The 25091-nt window shown below is 43.3% G+C and overlaps 1 protein-coding gene across 2 annotated transcripts in view; it reads right to left on the bottom strand.

Moving 5' to 3' along the window:
• The window catches only part of LOC138740669 (MICOS complex subunit Mic27-like), a 52841-nt gene extending 44961 nt beyond the window's left edge, over window positions 1-7880 (bottom strand). For both annotated transcript variants that reach the window (XR_011343105.1, XM_069893654.1), the window contains exon 1: window positions 7796-7880. Coding sequence is in view for 1 of the 2 variants with exons in the window: in XM_069893654.1 (XP_069749755.1) it covers window positions 7796-7807 (12 nt within the window). In the remaining variant the exon portion in view is untranslated. The remainder of the gene's footprint in view (window positions 1-7795) is intronic.
• Between the last annotated feature and the right edge of the window lie 17211 nt (window positions 7881-25091).

Below are 25091 nucleotides of genomic sequence, written 5' to 3'. Positions count from 1 at the left end.
TCCTCAGATATGGACAAGCTGATATCTAATTATTTGACACAACCCAGTTCCAAGATTTCTGTAGTGTCACTGTAAACACTCTTCCTAAGCAACTCAAAGTACAGCAAAAGACATACTAAGTAGCATGGCTAAAATGAAACCTCTCGTATCACAAGTCTACTTACCAAAAATAAATTTGGATTCACACATTACTTTCATTTAATTTGTAAATTCAAAATATATCAGGTTTCCTAAAAAAATTGAACTCTGAGCCACAATGTAAATTATCAAACAGCATCTTAAAAGGAGAGAGGGATGAGCAAAACATACACGTATTATATGTAACTGACAATGGTGGAGGAATGTAAAGAAATTTTTCTTTAAACATGCTGTGAATCTGAGATAAAACATAAAATACCAGAAAAAGCAATGGATATAGCCAATATTTTGCAGAAATTGGGAAAGACTAATGCAAGTCAGATTTAAGTAGGCAAGAAGGTGGGGGAGAGATGTACCGAACAAAGGTAATATCTGTGGTAGGATGAGTTAAAATGGCTCAATGGGGGAGTTGCCAACTCATTAGCTTCCTGGCCGATATTATCCTAACCTTAAAGTTCAAAGTTCAGATTTATTGTCAGAGCAGACATAACATCACATCCAACCCTGAGATTTTTTTCTGCGTGCCAGACAGAGTTTTATCGGTAGTTTAAGCTGTACTCATGAACAAGATATGCATACAAGAGAGAAATGTAAATGAAGAAATGTAAGCAAACTGACTGTGCAATACAAAAAAAAATCAGTAATAAATAATGTGCAAAGTAAGAGTCCTTAAATAACTCTCTGGGTTTGTTGTTGAGGAGTCTGATGGTGGAGGAGTAGTAGCTGTTCCTGAACCTGGTGGTATAAGTCTTGTGGCACCTACAACTCTTTCCTGATGGCAGCAGTCAGAACAATGCATGTTCTAGCTGATGTGGATACTTGGTGATTGCTGCTGGTCTCCAACAGCAGCAGTCTATGTAATATTCTTGATGGTGGGGAGAGTATTGCCTGTGATATACTGGGCTGCATCCACTATCTTTTGCAGGGCTTTCCACTCAGAGATATTGATACCCCAATTCAAGACTGTGATGCAGCCGATGAGTACACTTTCAACTACACGTATGTAGAGGTTTTCAAAGGATTCCAATGTCAAACCAAACCTCCGCAAACTCCTGAGGAAGTAGAGGTGCTGACGCACTTTCTTTACAATGACAGTGGTGTGTTGGGTCCAGGAAATGTCCTCCAAGATGATGACTCCCAGAAATTTAAATTTGCTCACCTTCTGATCTGATTGATCACTGGATCATACACCTCTGGTTTTCCCTTTCAAAAGTCCACAATCAACCCCTTGGTTAATGCTGAGAGTACACCATTCAGCTAAGCTTTCAATCTTGCTCCTGTATGCTGATTTATTGCCCTTTTTATACAACCTACTACTGTGGTATCGTCAGTAAATTTGCATATGGTGTTGTTATCGTACCAAGCCACACAGTCATAGGTGTAAAGTGAGTAGAGCAGGGGGGGCTAAGTGTGCAGCCCTGTGGTGCTCTGATACTGATGGAGATTATTTTTTAAAAACCAATCCTCACTGATTGGGGTCTGAAGGGGAGGAAATCCAGAATCCAATTAAACAGGAGGGATTTGAGGCCCCGGTCTTGGAATTTGCTGATCAGTTTTGAGGGGATGATGGTGTTGAATGCTGCCTCTCAAAACACTTCATCACTGTGGATGTGAGTGCCACAAGTCAATAGTCTTTTGGCAGGTTATCACACTCTGCTTATTCTCATCTCAGTCAAAATATTAGTCAAAAAAAGGAAATACATGGTTGCTTGCCTTACTTATTTTGCTATGCAGTACTGTATCAGCTTGCTCTTTGAGGAAACTTTGTGATTTTATATTCCCATCTACAGGCAGACAAAGCAAAGAAACATTGCAACAAACTGGATTCAAAGGAACAAGCAGATAAAACACTCGTCTGCATTTATACAATCTCCAAAGACAAAAGTGTTGTTGATCATAGCAAAGGAGTAGGGAGAAGCCAACAAAGCAATGACTATAATGTGCCTTAAACCTTTGGATTCACTTAAGAATTGATACACTAACTATCTACTCTGGTTAAACTGCATGAATCAGACATTCTATCTTATCTTAATCACTATTCATCAAAACAATTGGTAATTTGGCCCATCGCCTGCTCCACCATCCAAATCATGGTGCCTTTTCAGCATCACTTTTCTGCTATCTCCCTGTAACTTTCTCATGTACTGATTGAGAACTTATCAACCTCCACTTTAAATATACTCAGTGACTTGGCCTCCACTGCCATCAATAGCAACAAATTCCACCTTCTGTCTTAAGGACTTTTTCCTTCAACTCTGCTCTAAAATGACACCTTTTTATTCTGATTTAGAGTCCCTGGTCCTAAACTCACCCATTAGTGAAAATATTCAATCACTTCTTAGCTTTACACCATTCCATCTCAGTGATCCTGAAATGCATATTCACACTCTTGTACATCAAAACGAGTTCATTTCAATGCTCTACTTTGACCCTGCATCAAAACAGTGGAAAAAGACATCTCATGGATAGGACAAGTACATTTTCACCCATTTTCTGCTTTTATTTCAGGTTTACAACATCTGTCTAACTTTGCTTTTTGATTTTTGTTCACAGATTTACCCTTTTTTTGTAATAAAAATTCATGTAGATTTTCTTTAAAATTTTGAATTGTATTAATACATTTAAGTTACATTCAGGTCAAGGTCAAAAGTTATTAAAAATCTTTCCTCCATAATGTGGGTAATGCAGAACAGAGTTCCCACATTTTTCAAAGCAAGATACTAGCTGTCACACAATTAGCTGTATAGTTTTGCAAATCCAATTCAAGATACTTGATACTTTCAATGCTCCATTCAATTTGTATGACAGGACAAAGACAAGTCAAATTGTGGAGATCTTCAGTTCAATAGAATTTGACCACTTGGTCAGTTATGCTTTGAACATATTTTGATCATCCCTCTTTGAAAGGTCATGAATTAGTTTATTTTGTTTAGTGTTGGATCTTCTTAAAAACATCAAGATTGATAAGTCCCTGGGGCTGGATGCGATATATCTCAGGTTGCTGTGGGAAGTGAGGAGAGAAAGCTGGAGCAATAGCTATGATCTTTGAATCCTCTTTAGCTGCAGGGGCGGTGCCGGAAGATTGGAGAATAGCAAATGTAGTACCCTTGTTGAAAAAGGTAATTGGTCCATTTCCTTTGGAGTTATGAAACCATGCACATAATGAATCAATTAGGTATGATTAAAACAGTGGTTTTCAAACATTTTCTTTCCATCGACATACCACCTTAAGCAATCCCTTACTAATCACAGAGCACCTATGGCATAGGGATTACTTAATGTGGTATGTGAGTGGAAAGAAAAAGGTTGAGAACCACTGTCCTAAAGTTGGACAACTTTGGTTAGGGTTAGGTAAGTTTTGGAATGAATTACTGGGGTCAAATTCCCACAGGACCTGATGTTATTTTTATTGAGTAATATTAAGGCTATAAGATCAAAATTAAAATTCAATGTTTATCAAATTGAATTTGTGTTAGTTGCTTTAGCAGTTTCTAGGAATTACATAGCAAAATTATGGAAGTCAGAAATAGATTTAGGCATGGAAAGATGGTGTGCAGAACTTCATAGTTGTATACCATTAGAGAAAATTATTTATAATCTGAGGTAAATAAGTTTTTTGGAAAATATGGAGCCCATATTTACAAAATTTTAGTTTGCATGTATGATAGACTCTCTGAAGACCTCACTCCTTAGTAACCTCCAATAGACTTTATTGTATAAATGTTTTATTTTCTTGGCATTCTCCAGTTTTTCTTTTTTTTCTTTCTTTTGGGGTTGGGGAGCTGGGGAATGGGAGGATATATACCACATGTATAACTTTTGAAACAATTTAGAATTGAATGTAATTATTATTGTGGTTTAAAAATTTATAAAATAAGTATTCAAAAAAAGGTTAGCCAGCATGGCTTTGTGAAGGGTAGGCCATGCCTCGTGTCTAATTGAGTTTTTTTGAAGTGGTAACGAATTGATGAAGATAAGCCAATAGATTTGGTCCACAAGGATTTTAACAAGGCATTTGACAAAGTCCCCCACAAAAGACTCATCCAGAAAGGATCAGTGGAACCTTGGCTGTGTGGATTAAAAAATTGGCTTGCAGAAAGAAAGCAGAGAGTAGTATTGGAAGGAAAGCATTTTGCCTGGAGGTTGGTGACTAGTGAAGTACTGCAAGCAACTGTTCTTGGATTTTTATAAATGACCTAGATGAAGAGACGTAAAGATGGGTCGGTAAGTCTGTGGGTGACACAAAGGTTGGAGGAGTTGTGGATGGAACTGAAAGCTGTCAAAGGTTACAAGAGGATTTAGACAAGACGCAGAGTTGGGCAGAAAAGTGGCAGATGGATTTCAATCCGGATAAGTGTGAAAGACAAACCAGAAGGCTGAGTACAGGGTTAATAGTTTGTTACTTAAGAGGGACCTTGAGGTTCAAATCCATACATCCCTCAAGGTTGCCGCACAGGTTGATAGGATAGTTAAGAAGGCCTATGGGATGCATTAGTATGGAAGGTTGAATTCGGGAGTAGTGAAGTCATGTTGCAACTCTACAAATCTCTTTTTGTGTTCAGCTGTGGTCACCTCATTATAGAAAGGATGTGAGCCTGGTGGGCAGCTCGCTTCTTTGCCAGCAGCTCCTGGATTTCCTGGTTGTTTTCGTCGAAACCAGTCCTTGTTTTTCCTGGAGGAGAAGCCCAGTACCTCTTCAGTGGATTGCAGTATGGTAGTCTTCAGCTGATCCCAGAGGGTTTCAGGGGACGAGTCTGTGAGGTGGATTGCATCCTCAAGCTTTGCTTTGAGGTTTGCCTGGAAGTTTCCTCTCACTTCGTCTGACTGCAGGTTTCCAACATTGAACCTCTTTCTGGGGGCTTTACTGTTCCTGGGCTTTGGCTTGAAGTGAAGGTTGAGCTTGCAGCGAACCAGCCGGTGGTCAGTGTGGCATTCCGCGCTGGGCATGACCCTGGTGTGGAGCACATCTCGTTTGTCTCTTTCTCGCACCAGGACGTAGTCCAGGAGGTGCCAGTGTTTGGATCGGGGATGCATCCAGGTAGTCTTCAGGCTGTCCCTCTGCTGAAAAAGGGTGTTTGTAATGACAAGCCGCTGTTCTGCGCAGAGCTCCAACAGGAGGCGCCCATTGTGGTTGCACTTGCCGACACCATACTTGCCCAGGAGCTCTCTGAACCCTTCTCCATTAGCAATGGCGTGAAGCAAGGCTGCATTCTCGCACCAACCCTCTTTTCAATCTTCTTCAGAATGATACTGAACCAAGCCATGAAAGACCTCAACAATGAAGACGCTGTTTACATCCGGTACCGCACGGATGGCAGTCTCTTCAATCTGAGGCGCCTGCAAGCTCACACCAAGACACAAGAGCAACTTGTCCGTGAACTACTCTTTGCAGACGATGCCGCTTTAGTTGCCCATTCAGAGCCAGCTCTTCAGCGCTTGATGTCCTGTTTTGCGGAAACTGCCAAAATGTTTGGCCTGGAAGTCAGCCTGAAGAAAACTGAGGTCCTCCATCAGCCAGCTCCCTACCATGACTACCAGCCCCCCCCCACATCTCCAGCGGGCACACAAAACTCAAAACGGTCAACCAGTTTACCTATCTCGGCTGCACCATTTCATCGGATGCAAGGATCAACAACGAGATAGACAACAGACTCGCCAAGGCAAATAGTGCCTTTGGAAGACAACACAAAAGAGTCTGGAAAAACAAGCAACTGGAAAACCTCACATAGATTAGTGTATACAGAGCCGTTGTCATACCCACACTCCTTTTCGGCTCCAAATCATGGGTCCTCTACTGGCATCACCTACGGCTCCTAGAACGCTTCCACCAGCGTTGTCTCCGCTCCATCCTCAACATTCATTGGAGCAACTTCATCCCTAACATCGAAGCACTCGAGATGGCAGAGGCCGACAGCATCGAATCCACGTTGCTGAAGATCTAGCTGCGCTGGGTAGGTCACGTCTCCAGAATGGAGGACCATCGCCTTCCCAAGATCATGTTATATAGCGAGCTCTCCACTGGCCACCGTGACAGGGATGCACCAAAGAGGTACAAGGACTCTCTAAAGAAATCTCTGGTGCCTGCCACATTGACCACTGCCAGTGGGCTGATATCGCCTCAAACCGTGCATATTGGCGCCTCACAGTTCGGCGGGCAGCAACCTCCATTGAAGAAGACCGCAGAGCCCACCTCACTGACAAAAGACAAAGGAGGAAAAACCCAACACCCAACCCCAACCAACCAATTTTCCTTTGCAACCGCTGCAACCGTGTCTGCCTGTCCCGCATTGGACTTGTCAGCCACAAACGAGCCTGCAGCTGACGTGGACATTTACCCCTCCATAAATCTTCGTCTGCAAAGCCAAGCCAAAGAAAGAACAAAGATAGGAAGGATGTGGAACTGATGGAGAGGGTGCAGAGGAGATTTACCAGGAGGTTGCCTGGATTTCAATTTAATTAAACCAAGATTTTAATAACTGTGTGCAAGTGTCAAGAAGCCAGCTGTTCAGATTTCATCTTTACACACAAAAAAAGTTTTACCATGATTTGAAAAGAACATAAAACATCAGCTATAAACAACATAATTACAACTGTAATTGTTTTAGTTTTTCCAAACACTCACGAATTTCAACATGTACAAATTGTTAAAGCCATGGACAGAAGGCAGATCTCCACTCTCAAGTCTTGTGAGCAGTATTCTGGCAATACTTTCTGATGTTTTCATTTCTGGGGCAGAGTTGCCACTGAGAGACCACCTGCCTTAAAGGGATGAAAGGCCAGCAAACTCAACCCGCCACATCAAGACCAGGAAAATGCAAGGAGCAGAGGAAATGGGTCAGGTCCAGCGAGGTCCGCCCCCCCCGCCCCCCCATCCCCCAATTTCTTCCAGTTGTCTGACAACTTCTTTTCAGGGGAAAGAATTCTGTATTCAGCAATCAGTATCTGGAACCAGGAAAGTTTTGCTTTGGTACCCAATATTTCAGATCCAAACAACACTTCACATCTGAGTTAAAAAATGACAGCATTCTCAAGTAAATGAACAAACCATTGCACTCAAGAGTGGGATCTGTAACAGCTATCCCATTACACCCTCCTCAGAATCAACAGCAAGGAATGGAAGGAAGTCATCCTCGATTACCCAACATGACGATTACATTAATATAGAAAGTTCAAAAGAAGTGTAGTGCTTTCAAAATGAGACAAATATATAAAGACAGCGATATTGTTTAAAGACACAATGCTGGAGAAACTCAGCAGGTCAAATAGTGAACTTTATATAGCAAAGCTCTTGTTCATCGTTTACACCCCAATTTTCAATTTCACGTATTCAATATGTAAATATTTCCATCATTCAGGATAAAAATAAGCCCTTAACTTTGGACTCAAACTTGGATCCCCTCGCCGCGGAGCAACTTCCTCAGTGTCCAGCCCAAACCGTTTGCTAACACGGCCGGACACCGCCTCGTCCAACTGCACGGCGTGTTCACTCTTCCAAAAGTGAACGGCTGCAAATCGACCCGGGGGGGGGGGGGGGGGCGGCGTTCGCCCAGGGGCTCCGTTCGCGCGGGGAGTGGAGGGCGATGCTGAGCCCCTTATGTCGCCAGGCTGCACCTCCAGGTCCAGGCTGACGGGTCTCTCTCTCTCCAGGGCCGCTCACCTGAAACGCCATGACAACGGGCTCCGCGGATCAGCTGCGCCGCGCGCGCGCGCTGACATGCGCACTATAGGTACGCCCCCATCGGGGCGGGGCCGAGCTCGTCATTTCCCGTGGGCTGTCGTTGGCGGGCACCCAGTGCATGAAGGGTATTGCTGTGTCATAGAAGGCCAGGCACCTAAAATAAGGCAATAATTCAGAGTTATACTTATCTAATGCAATTACACTTGTTTTATGTGAGCCAGGAGAGCGAGGCTGTGCCAGACTGATCTTCAAGGTTATCCTTGCACAAACCTTCAGTGCACACAAGCTCGCCCCGGAAAAAAGAAATTGCCCCACACAAGGTTTTTGTGCACACCACCTACTGTGAGAGATGGGAAAATTGACCTAAAATTATGAACATGGAAGAAACTAAAGTTCATCAGTAAAATGGCTGAAACCAGTTCAAACAGGATAAGTTTGGGGCTTAGGATGCAGGAAAGCAGAGTCAGCACGATTAACATAAGAATCTTCTAGTCTTTGTGACAAGACCATAGGACTAAGATAAGGAATGGTAAGGTACAATAGAATGTAGGAAGTTGAGGTAGTCTGGATCAGATAAGGGTCTCCTAGCCCTGGACAGAAGTACCAAGTCATACATTTCTAATTAGCTAACCATACACAGATTTATACATATGAAATTAGCCAACCCTAGATAGAATGAGTCAACTCTGCATATCAAGAGACTGTAGCCCCGAGAATCAGGAAGGTGTGAATAAGGACAATGACATGAAGGGACACCGACAGGATACCCCCCCTGGTTCTCCAAGTATACTGAAATTGCACGTAGGCAGGCAGGATTGCCTAATGCCAAACCTCTCCAGCAGGAGGCAGAAGAATGTAAGGGGGAGGGTATTCCTACACTGAAATCAACTGTATAAAAGTTGGGTGAGCCCCAGTGTGTGTGTGTATTCCCAGGGTAAGAGGAAGCACCCAACTTTGCATTGTTGTAGTAATAAATGTTCTTTGTTCTCAATTTTTGTCTCGAGCAATTTCTTTAAAGGTACTTTAATTCCTAACAAATGGGGGCTCGTCCGGGATCACACTCCCTCCACTGACAGAGTACCCCGACGACGAGAGTAGGTGCACCCCGGCTGATTCAGCTGGACTCACGGGCGACGGGTGGCTGGTCAGTGGAAGAAGCGAGTGATATCCGAGAAGAGGCATTGAGAACAAACGGCGGAAGGACGCGCGCTAGAGCAGTACTGCCAGAACTCGGTAAGAGTATTTTACTTGTTCCTAAGTATGGGAATAGCGGGCAGTAGAGATGAGAGTCCTGACACAGGACGTGACCACCAGATAGCTACGTACAGCCCGCTTGGGATGATGTTATCTGAGTGGGGCACAGGAAAGACCCGCGGTAAAGACAAACTGACGATGGTCAGGTATTGTTGTAATGAATGGGTTAAATACCCGGTTAAAGGGAGCTCCGTGTACTGGCCAAAATTCGGATCCGAGGATGAATGGATGTGTAAAGCTTTGAACCTATGGCTCTATCAAAACCAGAAAGACAATGTTGAGAGCAGGGAATATGCAGCCTGCTGGCTCAAGGGATCCATTGAACAGCTGGTTTTGAATGAGAAAGAATCCAGGGATAAGAGAGAGGAGGAACCTCTTGTCCCTGAATCACAGGGTTGGGATGTGTTACATTCCCTCCCTCCACCCTATGTTCCTCCTATGCCAGCTCCTATCTTTCCTTCCCCTCCTATGACCTACCCTTCTGCACCTTCCCCACCTCCCCCACCACTAGAGAAGAGAGAAGAGAGCAGGAGTGGTATGATAACTTGCTCACAAAGCACTCGATTACCACCTCTGTTGGCAGGAGAGAGAGGTAACTTTAATTCAGAACAGCGTGAGACTCTTCAGGAAGAAAGGGCAGAACCCTTTGATTCATTTCCCAGGGAGCAGGAACCCAGACCTAATAAGCCAGAAACCAATTGGATGAGACCACTGCGGGAAGTTCCCATGGGAGAGGGTCTCGGTTTCGTAAATGTGCCCCTGACCAGTACTGAAGTGTGTAACTTTAAGAAAGAACTGACCTCCTTGATAGAAGATCCCCAGGGATGTGCCGAACAGTTAGACCAATTTTTGGGACCATATATATATACAATATGGGGGTCTCGACATAGAATCCCCAGCAGGGGAACAATTGGTACTAACAGGTTTTGTTACCAACTCAGCCCCAGACATTAAGAGAAAATTACAAAAGACAGAAAATTGGCATGAGCAGGGAATAACCCAGCTTCTACAGATCACACAAAAAGCATTTGTCCAGACATCTGAGGATAAGCAGAAAGCAAAGGCTAACATTTTGATGCAAGCAGTTAAAGGAATAGTAGACGAGTAACATGAAAAAAAAAGGCAGGGACTGTGTGCCAGCTCCTGAATGTTGGGAGAAGTGCAGGGAGTGGGAGAGTAGAGACCAGAGATAATTTCATAAATCACGACTTCCCACTTCAGTCACTGACCAATATTGATTAAAATTCATGCTAAAAATTAAATGTCATAAATGATCGTTTTTCAATACTGTAGAATTAGCGAATTTAACTACCAGTTAATTCCAATTTATGAAATAAATTGTATTTAAATGTGATTTTGCACAGGGAGTACCTGAGAGTTGAGTGATGTTATAACATTTGCAGGGAGAAATGTTTGCGCAAATAGGGTGAGTTCTATACATCTTAACTTTAAGTGTATGTGAGATAAAGAAAGGATCTGATGTGTAAAGTGGCTGGTTCAGCCAGTTGAAGCAGGAGTGTGCATGTCCCTTTAAGTGCACTGTGGCACTTGAAATTGAGGCTTCAGGCTCTTGTCTTGCAGTTAGAGGTATGGAGCCCTATCAACACATTTAATACATTTCTTCTACACATTCAGCAGTCAAGGTCCGTGAGTTTAAAGATCACCCACCTCTGGAGAATAAAGATACCTCTGGGGATTCCTATGGGGATTCCTATAAGTTTAATCATTCATTTCTCTGGTGCATTTTCCTCTGGAGTGAAATTAATGCCTCAGCACAATTTCTCTGTATTGCCGCTGTTATTTAATTCATGATAACTTTCCCCATTCATCAGGTTTATATTTAAATCCGGTAGTGCAGAAGTTACATTGTAAATAATCACGGAGGTAAACCCTGCGCAACTGGATTCAACTTAATGGAGAAATAAACCTGCGAACTGGTCTATGGTGCTGTGTGAGTATTGCAATAGGTGGAATATGATTTAAATTGGTGGCATAGTTCAGAACAATTGGGTGCATAAGAATAATAATATCATTAAGAACTCACAGATCTTGTACCAGATGCTATTCAGTACATCTTGACTTAAGGACTGGAGAAATTGGCATGTTAGAATGAGATTGGCATGGTACCAATATTTCTTGATTCAATAATGACTCCACAAGCTCCAGGATTCATGCAGCAGAACTTTTAAGTGGAATATAATAGAAACTAGCCTGTACTTAAATTATTGTGTGTGCAATCTTCATAAGAACATCTTTTAACTTTTTTTTGGTGCCTGTTTTACAGACTGTTTTAAATAAGGCCAGCTCCTGTGAGCTGTGGCACAAGGCATTTTACTTAAGGCAGAACTAAAGGTTGAATATGTTTCAAGTTCTCTTGCAGGGGCTCTTGTGCTGCAATGTCTGTTATGTACTCACTCTAACAAATTGGAGGGTTGTGCCCCATACAGACAAGCAGCTCCAACTGCATTTTAATAAGGTCTAACATATTCAAAACCCATGCAAATATGGTTTGTGTTTCATTTTACAATTTTTACACTAACACAAAGGAAAGTCAGATTGTTACAAAGTGCCGTAATTTAACATTTTTTTTCGTTTCTTTAATGGTTTATTCAGTTATTGTTGTATTTTACTTGTCTTTTGATTATTCAGTTATTGTTGTATTTTATTGCAGTTTTCAATGAGCTTTACATTTATTGTGTTTTATTCAGTTCTTATTGTATTTTATTGCAGTTTTCAATGAGCTTGACATTTATTGTGGTTTTATTCAGTTCTTATTGTATTTTAATGCTGTTTTTAACGAGCTTTACATGTATTGTTCATTGTTGTTTACTAATTTCTTTGGAATATTGTTCGTTAATGTTTTAAGCCCCCCTGGAATAGGGGCAGCAGAGGTTACAATTCAGCTCCTTTAGAATGTAGACAGGGCATAGATTTAATGTATAGTCATAATGGGATATAAGGGATCCCAATACGGACCAGGGGAATTAAACAGCTTTAGTGGAGTACATCTAATTTGTATCATAGCCTACACAGGTATTAAAGACAGGAGTTTTGAAGCGATAGCACAAAGGACATGGTGGGACAAAGACAGACAGAATGGTAGTCAGCATTGTACATGTAACAGAGAGAGAGAGAGTTAATACATATGCTAATGTACACAGACAGGCTGCAACTCACAAGTTCAATGATATATATGCTAATGTTAGCAGACAAGCTGCAACACACAGTTAAATCACAAGAAACAATCCCCCCCCTGCTTGGTCACTTTTCATCACCCCGTGAAGGGGAGCACCAGTTTCCAACAACGTGAGCTGCTTGACACTTTAATATCAGGCTCCAAACAGCCTTCGGAGATCGGTGGCCCTAGGTTTCGGGGCTGAAGAGGACATCAGATACGAGCCACAATCAAACGGAACCGCCTGACTACTGCTACTCGTTCGCTGCTGAAGGCAGCGCTTCTCATAGACTGCTACTCGTTCGCTGCTGAAGGCAGCGCTTCTCACAGACTGCTACTCGTTCGCTGCTGAAGGCAGCGTCTCTCACAGACTTCGTCAGGACAATGCTTACAAAAGTCGGGCGGTTAAAAGACACTGCTTCAATGTTTCAACGTGAATCTGCCCATGCCCATGTTCAGACGTGGCAACTTCGGACTGATGTGGGATGGACTAGACTCTTTACTGAGAACTGGAGCCTGATACTCGCAACACTAATAAGCAGCTGGACTCGCTACTCTGACCTTCATGGTGCTCCCCTACCTAAAGACTTTACACAGACATTACAATTCGGTTATTGACCAGCTGGGTAAAACTACACCTTACACTTGAAAGATCAGTGTTACTGATCTAAAAGAAAAGTGAGGAAAGGGGGGGGGGGGAATCAGTCACACTGACACTAGTAACCAAAGATCAGTAACACTGATCATGGTGAAAGATCAGTATTACTGATCTAAAAGAAAAGTGAGGATTGTGAGAGATGGGAAAATTGACCTAAAATTATGAACATGGAAGAAACTAAAGTTCATCAGTAAAATGGCTGAAACCAGTTCAAACAGGATAAGTTTGGGGCTTAGGATGCAGGAAAGCAGAGTCAGCACGATTAACATAAGAATCTTCTAGTCTTTGTGACAAGACCATAGGACTAAGATAAGGAATGGTAAGGTACAATAGAATGTAGGAAGTTGAGGTAGTCTGGATCAGATAAGGGTCTCCTAGCCCTGGACAGAAGTACCAAGTCATACATTTCTAATTAGCTAACCATACACAGATTTATACATATGAAATTAGCCAACCCTAGATAGAATGAGTCAACTCTGCATATCAAGAGACTGTAGCCCCGAGAATCAGGAAGGTGTGAATAAGGACAATGACATGAAGGGACACCGACAGGATACCCCCCCCTGGTTCTCCAAGTATACTGAAATTGCACGTAGGCAGGCAGGATTGCCTAATGCCAAACCTCTCCAGCAGGAGGCAGAAGAATGTACCTATCTGAAATCAACTGTATAAAAGTTGGGTGAGCCCCAGTGTGTGTGTGTATTCCCAGGGTAAGGGGAAGCACCCAACTTTGCATTGTTGTAGTAATAAATGTTCTTTGTTCTCAATTTTTGTCTCGAGCAATTTCTTTAAAGGTACTTTAATTCCTAACATACTAAAAATTAGAGGCAACGTTGCCATGTGTCTGATGGGCACGGCCAGTTGCCCCAATAACCGCAAGGACGAAGACTGAAGGGAACAATAGGCTTTATTGTACAGAAGATAGACTGGTGGATCCAAACTAGGGAAGGGAGAGATGGCTTGACCTTTATTGACTTGGTCCCAGGGAAGGAGTCCAGGGGAGAATGTTATCATGGGATGGGCCAGCCTGTGCCTTTACCAGCCAATTACTGTATGCAATCCATACCATTACATTCACCCCTTCATTTTAAACAGAACTCCCCCTTTTTCCAGAGGTGGGACCCACTGACAAAAAAAAACATTGTCTAACTAGAGGTTCAGCCGCACCAGCGACTTCCTCCTTCTGCAGGACCGAAGGGGGGCAGGTGTGTCTGTGCTCTGCTGTTCGGGAGGGGAAGATGTCCCGGGGAGGGGAGGTCGGGGGGGGAATAGTCTGGGTCGGGGTTATGACTGAGGGCTCCCGGGTGGGAGGGGCAGGGTTTGATGTCTCCCGGGGGACCAACTCCTGGAGAGGAGAGCCGGGCGGCTCAGCCTCTAGTATTGAGATCCGTGAGGTGGTCGGTGGTGGATCTCCAGCCCTCACCAGGTCTCGAATAGGCACAGTGTCCTCGTGGCCATCGGGATATCTCACAAATGCATATTGAGGGTTGGCGTGTATTAGGTGTGCCGCTTCCACCAGTGGATCCGTCTTATGGCCTCTCGCATGTTTCCATAGCAGGACCGTCCCTGGGGTTGCCAGCCAAGGAGGAATGGAGGACTCATTCGCCGATCTCCTAGGGAAAGCAAACAAGCATTCATGTGGGGTGGTGTTAGTTGCAGTGCACAGGAGTGATCAGATGGCGTGGAGCACTTCAGGCAGAACCTCTTGCCAGCAGCACACCAGTATGTTTTTGGACCTCAGGGCCAGGAGCACCACCTTCCAGATGGTGGCATTCTCCCTTTACACCTAGCCATTACCCCTGGGATTATAGCTGGTGGTCCTGCTGGTGACTATGCCTCTGGCTAGGAAGTACTGTCGCAGATCCTCACTCATGAACGAGGACCCCCATTCGCTGTGGATATAATCGGGGTACCCAAACAGAGTGAAGATGCTGCACAGCGCCTTGATTACCATCGCTGAGGTCATATCCAGGCAGGGAATAGCAAAGGGGAACCTGGAGAACTCGTCCACCACCATCAGGAAGTAGACATTCCTATTTGCAGTGGGTAGGGGACCCTTAAAGTCATTCAAAAGGGCATGTGGTCTTAATAAGATGTGTCTTTTTGGGTTGGTAGAACTGGGTCTTATACTCAGCGGAGATCTGGCAGCATCTGGTCATGGACCTGACGTCTTCAATGGAGTACGAAAAGTTCTGAGTCTTGATAAAGTGGTACAACCTTGTGACTCTGGGGTGGCACAGACTGTCGTGGAGGGCCTGGAGGCAGTCAAGATGTGCGCTGGTGCACGTCCCCCGGGATAGGGCATCTGGGAGATCGTTGAGTTTACCTGGTCAGTAATTATAGGTGGAGAGCTCAATCCTCCACCTAAGAATCTTGTCATTTTTGATTTTACCCTGCTGTTCAGTATTAATCATGAAGGCCACGGCCCTCTGGTCTGTCAGCAGGGTAAACCGTTTACCGGCCAGGTAATGTCGGCAGTGGCGCATCGCCTCAACGATAGCTTGGGCCTCCTTCTCGACTGAGGAGTGCTGTACCTTGAGACTGTGCAACGTGCGGGAGAAAAATGCTACTGTCCTCCTGCCTGGTTAAGTGTGGCGGCCAGTATGAAATCAGAGGCATCGCTCTCCACCTGTAAAGGGATGGACTCGTCCACGGCCTGCATCGTGGCCATTACCCCAGGGTAGTCTTCTGTACAATAAATTGATGGGCACTACCAGTTGCCCCAATAACAAGGACAAAGACTGTGGGGAACGATAGGCTTTATTGTACAGAAGACTTGAGCTGGCCCGGATCCAAGCTATGTACAGGGAAGGGAGGGGTGGCTTGACCTTTATGGCCTAGGGGAGAGTGTCATCAGGAGGTGGGCCAGCCTGTGCCTTTACCTGCCAATGACTATATACAGTCCATATACAATCCATATCATTTCAGCGTCGCCCTTTATATGGGTCCAATGGAGAGGCTGGAGTTAGAGCAAAAAAAGCTTGGTAAAACTCAAGTTCTTTCTTATCATCGGGCAAGTCAAATTTATCATCACTGATTGCCCTAAATTCTGACTGTGAATATACAATCCAACCAAACGGCATTACTCTGAACCATGGTGCAGATAAATACAACACATAATCACATAAATGCATTAAGATATAATTTGGGTTGATTTACTCAGTTACAGGGTACTGTTCATCAATCTCACAGCCTGCAAGAAAAAGATATTTCCCAGCCCAGCAGTCCTGATTTTCAGATTTCAGATTTATTGTCAGGGTACATACGTGACAACCCAGAGATGCTTTTTCCTGTGAGCAAGTCAAAATTACGACCTGTTGATCATGCAAAAGAAGTGTACTTGCTGTGCACAAGTAAACAAATTGATTGTGCAATGCAGAGAGGAAAAAACAATTACATGCGAAAAGTAAGAGTCCTTAAATGATTCCCTGATTGTGTTTGTAATTGAGGAGTCTGATGGTGGAGGGGTAGCAGGTGTTCCTGAACTTGATGGTGTGAGTCTTGTGGCACCTACACCTCTTTCCTGATGACAACAGCAAGAACAGAACGTGTGCTGTGTGGTGTAGATCCTTGATTGTTGCTGCTCTCCGATGGCAGTGTACCCCATAGATGTGCTCACTGGTGGGGAGGGTTTGACCTGTGATGCCTGGGCTGTGTCCACAATTGTAATGCAGCTGGCCAGCACACTTTCCATCACACATCTGTAGAAATTTGCCAGGGTTTCTGGTGTCATACCAAACCTCCGCAAACTCCTGAGGAAGTAGAGGTGCTGACGTGCTCTCTTCATAATGTCATCTGTCAAGTCAAGCTGATTGTCATCTGATTGCACTAACCTGACTGTACATATGCAACCCGAGATAACAGCATTTTTTTAGACCACGGTGCATGCACATATAACGCATAACAATGGCATAGCAGTTAGTGCAATACAGAGTGGGGTGTCGAGAACAGTTTTTCTACCTGAGGTATGATTGTGATGAATGTGAAGCTGGTCAAGCTGGTTGATTAGCGTATGGAGGCATCGTTCTTTATGTAAGTCAGATGGAGCGGAAGCCGAAGACTATACATTATTCCATTGGGTCCAGGAAAGATACCAGTCGCTCAAATCACTTCATGATCACTGGACAGTAGTCATTTAGTCCAGTTACTTTTGCTCTTTTGAGCACTGAAATGATTGTGGCTGCCTTAGTTTACACCACTTGCTCCCTCTTTAGGTCAATCCAAGTAATGACAAGATTCAATTTATTATCATTGAAAGAAAACAGTGTCATATTACATGAAATTCCTTTGTGCCTGTTGCAAAGCAGACAGATTTGCCACTGGCAGGAATTGCCTAAGCGCCTCTTACAGTCAGACATAGTTAGAGAGAGAGAAGCAAAAGAGGTTGGGAGCTCTTCCTGCAACCATAAAGTTTGCTGCACAAGTAAATAAACACCAGTAAATTTTCTTGGGAAGCCCCTCCCCTCAATTACCTTTGACGAGCTGGATCTCTAAATAAATACATTTAAACAAATAAGAGGCAAATCAAATATTCTCACCTTGAGTAGTTGCAGCACCTGTGATATCTCTGATGTGAAATTGGTTTCATATTCTATTTGCAATTATAACCTGAACAACTACTATCCACGTAAAAATAGCAAAAAATGTTCTAGCAAGTCTCTCTTCATCTTTGGGGAGAACTTGCTTGCTATGCAGAAGTAGGCACATTGCTGAGAAGCCCATTTTGTTTTGAGGTGGGTTATTTAGTAAATAATATTTCTAGTTTAAATTCCTCCTTGTCTCTGGTATCTAGGTGAGTAAATAAAAGAAATATTCTGAGACAACTCTCACATTTTTCTCCACCAAGTGTTTTACAGATGTGGTTTAGCTGCCTCTGAGTTAGTAGATTGTTAGTTTAAGTCCCCACCAGATTCTTAAGGGGAGAAATCAAGTATAGCTTTGAGGGAACACAATTGGAGGTGTTATTTCATGAACATAGACTCTCTGATTGATAGGACACTGATAGATATGCTCACTGATGGATGGGTTAATAAACTCACTGCTGGCCCACTCTCTGATGGATGGGGTGGCACACTGATGGATGGGATGGTACACATAGATGGAATGATAAACTCACTGGTGGATGTGAAGGTGGACTCTCTGATGGATGGGATGGTACACTGATGGATGCGATGGTACACATAGATAGAACGATAAACTCACTGGTGGATGTGTAGGTGGACTCTCTGATGGATGGGATGGTACACTCTCTGAAGGGACAGGGTGGTACACTGATGATGAGTAGTCCTGATGAAGATGCCCCAAAAGTTCTGGCGTCAAGGACAATGTAGTTCCAAGTTAACACTGTGTGACTTGGAGAGGAACCTGCAGGTGGCGGTGTTCTCATGCCTAATGCTGCCTTTGTCCTTGCAATTGGAGGTTACAGGTTTTGAAGGGGCTGTTGTAGCCGAGGTGAGTGATTGCAGAGGTAGCACTGGGTGCCAGTGGAGTGTGTTTCTACCAATTGATTTGACTCCTGAATAGCTTTGAGCTGCTTGAGTATTGTTCAAACTACACTGATCCAATCAGGTCATCACACTCCTGACATGAGCTTTGTCATTGATGGAAAGAGCTGAGGGGTTGGAAGCAGACTCATTGACCATAGAAAATCTGGCCTCTCGACTGATTTTGCAGCCATAGTATGGAAATAGTGGGTTGACTTAAGTTTCAGGTTGATGGATGATAGTAGGGGATGGCAATAATAAGTGTCAAGGATGATTCGAATCTCTTGCCGAAGAGATTTATTATTTACCTACTCCAGGGTGCAAATGTAATTTGACATTTTACACCCCAAGTCTGAATATTATCTAGGACTTCCTATAGCTAGGCACGGAGTGCCTCATTTGCCAAGAAATCACAAAACGAATTAATCCATGTGCAATGACTGCGCTTTGGAAGGACTTAATTGTTTATTAAATAGAGCAGATGGGAGGAAGGTTCATGCAATGTGTAGTGAGTTTGTTAGGAAGGATACCCAGTGGATGAAGAATAAATGCATTCATGTGGAGGGTTTTAAATGTGTTTATTTCAATGCAAGAAGTATTAGGCATAAGGGAGATGAACTTACAGCATGGATCAGAATGTAGAATTATGATGTTATGGCTGTTACAGAGACTTAGCTGATGCAGGATCGCCTGATGCAGGTATTGGGTTAAATGTTTTAGAAGGGAGAGGATGGGGGTGGGGTAAATGGATGGTGGGGGAGATGAGCAATACAAATCAAGGATTGTATCACAGGTGCAGAAAGGGAGTACGTTGTGGAGAGATTGTCTGCCAAGTCAGCATGGATGGAAATGAGAAACAGGGAGGGAGTGATCACTGTGGCGAGAGTGGTCTTTAGGCCCCCAAATAGCCCTCAGGACACCGAGGAGTTGATTAGCAGGCAATCTTTGGAATGGTGTGGATCTAACAGGTGGTTGTTATGGGAGACTTCAACTTCCCAAATTTTGACTAGCACCTCTTTTCTGCAAAAGGGATAGATGGGACAGAATTTGTCAGGTGTTTCCAAGAAGGAGTATATGGACAAGCAAACCATAGGAGAGTCAATAGTGGATCTAGTACTGGGTAATGAACCTGGTCAGGTGTCAGACCTCTCAGTAGGGAGCATTTCAGTGGAAGTGACCACAACTCCCTGACCTTTAGCATTGCTATGGACAGGATAGGAGTAGACCAAATGGTAAAATGTTTAATTGAGGGAGGGAGGCTAATTATGATGGGATTAGACAGGAACTGGGGAGAACAAATTGTGAACAAATGTTCTTGGGGAAAAGTGCAGGAGTAATGTTAGGCACCACCTGGATAGGTTTGTCCCACTGAGAAAGGGAAAAGATGGTAGGATAAGGGAATCATTTTTGATGGTGAGGCGAGGCAATTAGTTAAGAGGAAGAAGGAAACATACAGAAGATTTAGGAGCAAAAGACAGGAAGGACTCATGAGAATTATAATGGTAGCCAGGAAGGAACTTGAACTTGAGAGCTGGAAGGGAGTATGAGAAGGTCTTGGCAAGTAGGATTATAGAAAATGCTAAAGGCATTCTATGCATCTATGAAGAGCAAAAGTCTGCTTAAGGATAAAGAAGCCAACATGTGCCTGGAGCCAGAGGTGGTAGGGGAGGTCCTAAAATAACATTTTGCTTTAGTGTACACCAGAGAGAGGGACCTTGGTTAATGAGAGGTCAATGTAGAACAAGCTTGTGTGCTGGACAATGTTGAGGTTAAGAAGGGGAAAATTCTGGATCTTCTCTAAAAAGAAATAGGATTGATAAATCCCCAGGAACAGGCAAGATAGATGTCAGTTTACTACAGGAAGCGAAGGAAGAGATTCTGGGACTTTGGCAATGATCTTTGCATCGTCCCTGGCCACAGCAGAGGTGCCAGAGGATTGGAGAATGGCAAATGTAGTCTCCATGTTTAAAAAAGGTAATAGGGAGAATTTTAGGAATTATAGACCAGTGAGTCTTACATCAGTGGTGGGCAAACTATTGAAGAGGATTCTTAGAGACCAAATTTATGAGCATTTAGAGAAGTACAGTCTTCTCAAGGATAGTCAACATGGCTTTTCAGGGATAAGTCTTGCCTCAGAAGCCTAAATTAATTTTTTTGAGGAAATAACAAAATTGATGAAGGTAAGGCAGTAGATATGGTGTATATAGATTTTGGTAAGGCATTTGACAAGGTCCCCCATGCTAGACTCATTCAGAAAGTCATGAGGCATGGGATCCGTGGAACCTTGGCCACGTGGATTCAGAAATGGCTTGCCTGCAGACAGCAGAGGGAAGTAGTAGATGGAATGTATTCTGCTTGGAGGTCAGATTCCACAGGTATCTACCTAGAACCCCTGCTGTTTGTGAATCTTATAAATGAGGGATGGGTCTATAAGTTTGCAGATGATACAAAGTTTGTAGGAGTTGTGAATAGTGTAGAAGTTTGTCATAGTTTACAACAGGATATAGACAGGATGTAGAGTTGGGCAGATTGAGTTCAACCTGAATGTGTGAAGTGATGCATTTTGGTAGGACAAACTTGAAGGCAGAGAACATGGTTAATGCTATGATTCTTCAGAGTGTTAAAGAACATGGGGTCTTTGAGGTCCAAATGCATAGCTCTCTCAAGGGTGTCACTTAGGTCAATAGGGTAGTTAAGAAGGTTTATGGCCTTCATTAGTCGTGGGATTAAGTTCAAGAGCCATGGGGTAATGTTGCAGCTCTATAAAACTCAGATTAGAGCATACTTGGAATATTGTGTTTAGTTCTGGTTTCCTCATTTCAAAGCGTGCAGAAGAAATTTACGAGGATAATGTTGGGATTGCAGAATGTGTCTTAAGAGGCAAGGTTAACAGAGATAGGGATTTTTTTCTTTGGAGCAGGAAGGATAAGAGGTGAATTAGTAGAGGCTTACAAGATGATGAGAGACATAGATAAAGTGGACAGAAAGCACTTTTTATCCCTAGGGCGAGAGTACCAAACACCAGAGGATATCTGTGCAAGGTGAGGGTGAGCGGTGAGGGGTACATTTTTAACACAGAATACTGGGCACTTGAAATACATTGCCAGGGCTGCTGGTGGAGGCTGAAACAATTGGGACATTTAAAAGACTCTTCCACAGGCACATGCATGCAATAAATATAGAGGGTTATGAGGTCGAGAAGACTTAGTTTGATGAGTGGGTTTCTATCGGCTGCGATATCATAGCACTAAGCCTATTACTGTGCTGTAGTATTCCATGTTGGACATCAAAGACTCTGTAAATGCAAAACTTGATATAAATGCAACACTTGTGTGTTCATAAGAGAAAATGCACCCAAATGCAAGCCATTTCAAATTGTGAAGCATGTTCATGACCCAAATCTATAGGAAGAACTTACCAGGAATTGCCCCATCCCAACAACTCTGAAATCACTGTTGCATTCCTGTGGAACTATTGCATTTAAGGCTAGGTTACTTAGAACTTTCTAGAAATGTAGACCTGCTCTCAATGATTTCCTCAAGGATGTAATCTTCAATAAGATTGAAGGAGTGCAGAGAAAACTTACAAGTATGTTGCCAGGACTTGAGAGCTAAGCCATTGGGAAAGTTTAAACAGGTTCAGAGTTTATTCCCTGGATCATTGGAGAATAAGAGGATATTTGATGGAGATGTACAAAACTGTAAGGGGAATCAATAAGGTCAATGCAAGAAAGTTTTTTTTCCCCACTGAGATTAGGTACAACAAGAACTGGAAGACCGAGGTTAAGGGTGAAAGATGAAATGTTTAAGGGGAAAATTCTTCACTCAGAGGCAGGAGAACATGCAGAGGTCATGAAGACAGGTTCAATTTCAACATTTAAGAGAAGTGTGGTTAGGTACATGGATGGGAGGGATATGGAGGACTATAGTCCAGGTGCAGGTTGTTGGGACTAGGCAGAATTATAGTTCACAATGGCCCAGATGGACAGAAGGACCTGTTTCAGTGTTGTCGTGTTCCATGATTTAAAGTTCAAAAATATTCCAGGAGTCATGTGATGCAATTCCAACTGGTGCTTTTAAAAACTGCCACTCTCTCAGAGATTTCATAATGAAATGATTGAGCATTCCCTGAAAATGCTGACATGATCCCCGGTACTTGGAAATCCCAGGGTATGACGACCCATGGGGAATAACTTATTTCTGACATCTCTGGAAATGAGAAGCAGAAGGCTTCCAATAATTGCCTGCAAATATGAAATACTCAGATCTGAAGCTGATGAACATGCTTTGACAGACTGAATTATTCATGCCACATATCAAAGTGGTATGTGTAGGTGGACAATTGAATTTCAGTTGAGCTGCATGTTTCATGTCCAGTTTAAAATATGATACTCAAATAAAAAAAACATTAATATTTATAAGGAAAACAAATTCAGCAAGGCCTTATTATACAAGACTGAGGATCAGAAAATTGTCGGTAGAGGGGTAATATTTGTTTTTGGTTGAAAGTGACAGTAGTGATTATTGGGCAAACAAAGGGGAGGGTGGATTTTGTAGGTCAGGCAGCATCCACGATGAAAGAAATGGACAGTCAACCTTTCAGGTTGGGAATCACTGCGTAAAGGGTCCTGATCTGAAATGAAGACTGACCGCCTGAAATGTGGGCAATATATGTTTGTCTCCTATGGATGCTGAAAAACATGGTGAGCTCCTCCAGCATTTTGGTGTGTTTTTACTACCATCACAGCACTTGCAGACTTTCACTTTTCACTCTCCATGGATGGTGCTGGACTCATTGACTCCCTCCAGCTTTTCATTGTCCGAGATCCCAGCATTGCAGCTCAGCTCCATTAAATTCAGTGGAAATAAACACCCAAAATATCAGATTTTCCTACCAGGGTGTTTACTATCAGTGATCAAAAGTGAGCTTCGCTCTGTGCCTTTTGGGGGGCAATCTTGGGCAGTGCTTCATGCTACTAATGAAGCCAGCAGCAGAGAATGGAAAATTGGCTCAATAGTCTTGCTGATGTCATGGCATCAAGCTGTCAGTGTCAAGCACAGCCTCAACGACTCTTTGGAGGAAGGGGAGGAAGAGTGACAATTCGAAGGCTTCAGGATAGTTGGGGTGGGTAGAGAAGGTTGATAGATGGAAGCCAAGATTTAACGCAGATCTGGAAAAAAACGCACCAATTATCTAACTACAATAAAAGGAATAAATAAAATATATATCAGCTGGGTTATTTAAGACCAGTCAGAATGAAACACAAGTCTGTGATTGTAGTAAAAACATAGAAATGCTGGAGAAACTCAACAGGTCTTGTAGCATCCAGAGGAGGTAAAGATAGGTAACTGATGTTCAGGCCCAAAATGTTGGTTATCTATATTTATCTCCTATGTACGCTGCGAGACTGCTGAGTTCCTCCAGCAATTCTGTACTTTTATTCATCCAGTCATTTACAACAGGCCAGGAATATGATCACTGCCAAGGGTGTGGAAGTCCTGACTTAGGACATGTTGTAAATGACAACAATCTGGAACTCCTTGTGCTGTCACCTTTAATTGAGTTTGTAAGAATACAACAGTGTAAGAGCTGACAGTGGGACCCCCTTTCTGACTCTGTCCCCCTTCTTGCTGCATGCTCAAACCAGCTTTATATTTATGATGATTGGTGAAGGCAGTTTGCTAATGAACCCATGAGAAACAGCTACCCAGGAGTGACTAGCTCTCTTCCCTGACCGCAGTTCCTGTCTCAGTGCCTACTTCTGTTGGGAAGTGTATTGCTACTTCTCCTTGACTTCAGGGACTGTTGTGACTGATGTAATATTGTGGTTGAGACATTAAAAGTGAGATCCGACTGCATAAACAAGCAGTTTTTGATCAGACACTGTTTTTCCATCTTTCCATCCTTGGTCTTGGTGTACAATACTTCAGACAAGACTTATTGAGTTGTACAACACAGAAATGGGTTGATCATGCCAGCCATGATGCTGGTAGATGCTATTCTATTTGCCTGCACTCAGCCCTTATCCCTCTCCTCCTTTCCAAATCAAATGCCCATCTGTCACCCATCTTTTCAGTTTCTCACACCCCAGAGCCTGGATTCAGAAGCTTCTGACAGATGATTCTCTCAAGCACGATGGGAAGAGAAACACAATCTCTGAACCAATTCTCAGGAATCTGCTACAAACTACGTTGTGCTTGGTTCAATCACCTGAATCAAATTAAGGTGCTTACGGTCACTGTTCCTGCTGGTGTTGCTACAGCTGTCTCGACTTCTCTCTTTTGGAGCCACTGGTTTGTTTACTTGAATGTGTGAATTGATGGACTCCATCCATTTTTTTGGGTCAAGTAAAACTCCTGGAAGTGACATTTACCTGCTGAGTTGCACACTGCTCTGTGGGACTGGATGGGACCAGACATGCTGGGAATATACAGATCAAGGCTTCCCTGTACATAGACAACGTTGCAGTCTTCTGATCAGACTCACGATCAGTTCACAAATTGATCAGCATTGGGCACCAGTTTGAGTCTGTATTGGGCACAAGGGTAAATGAGAAGAAGAGAGAGAATCGATAGTCTCCGGTTAACTGGCCCACCCTGTCATATCTGACTACCTGAAGGTGGTTTGGAGGGGCTAATTGGAATTGGTCGGAGCAGATCACAGAAGTCCATTGTAAATTGAGTCTGTGGGCGCAGTTCTCTCTCT

Source organism: Narcine bancroftii, chromosome 8, assembly GCF_036971445.1.
Source record: "Narcine bancroftii isolate sNarBan1 chromosome 8, sNarBan1.hap1, whole genome shotgun sequence".
Classification (NCBI taxonomy): Eukaryota; Metazoa; Chordata; class Chondrichthyes; order Torpediniformes; family Narcinidae; genus Narcine; species Narcine bancroftii.
The sequence above is the reverse complement of the archived record's forward strand: the minus strand, read 5'-3'. Positions and strand labels throughout refer to the sequence as shown.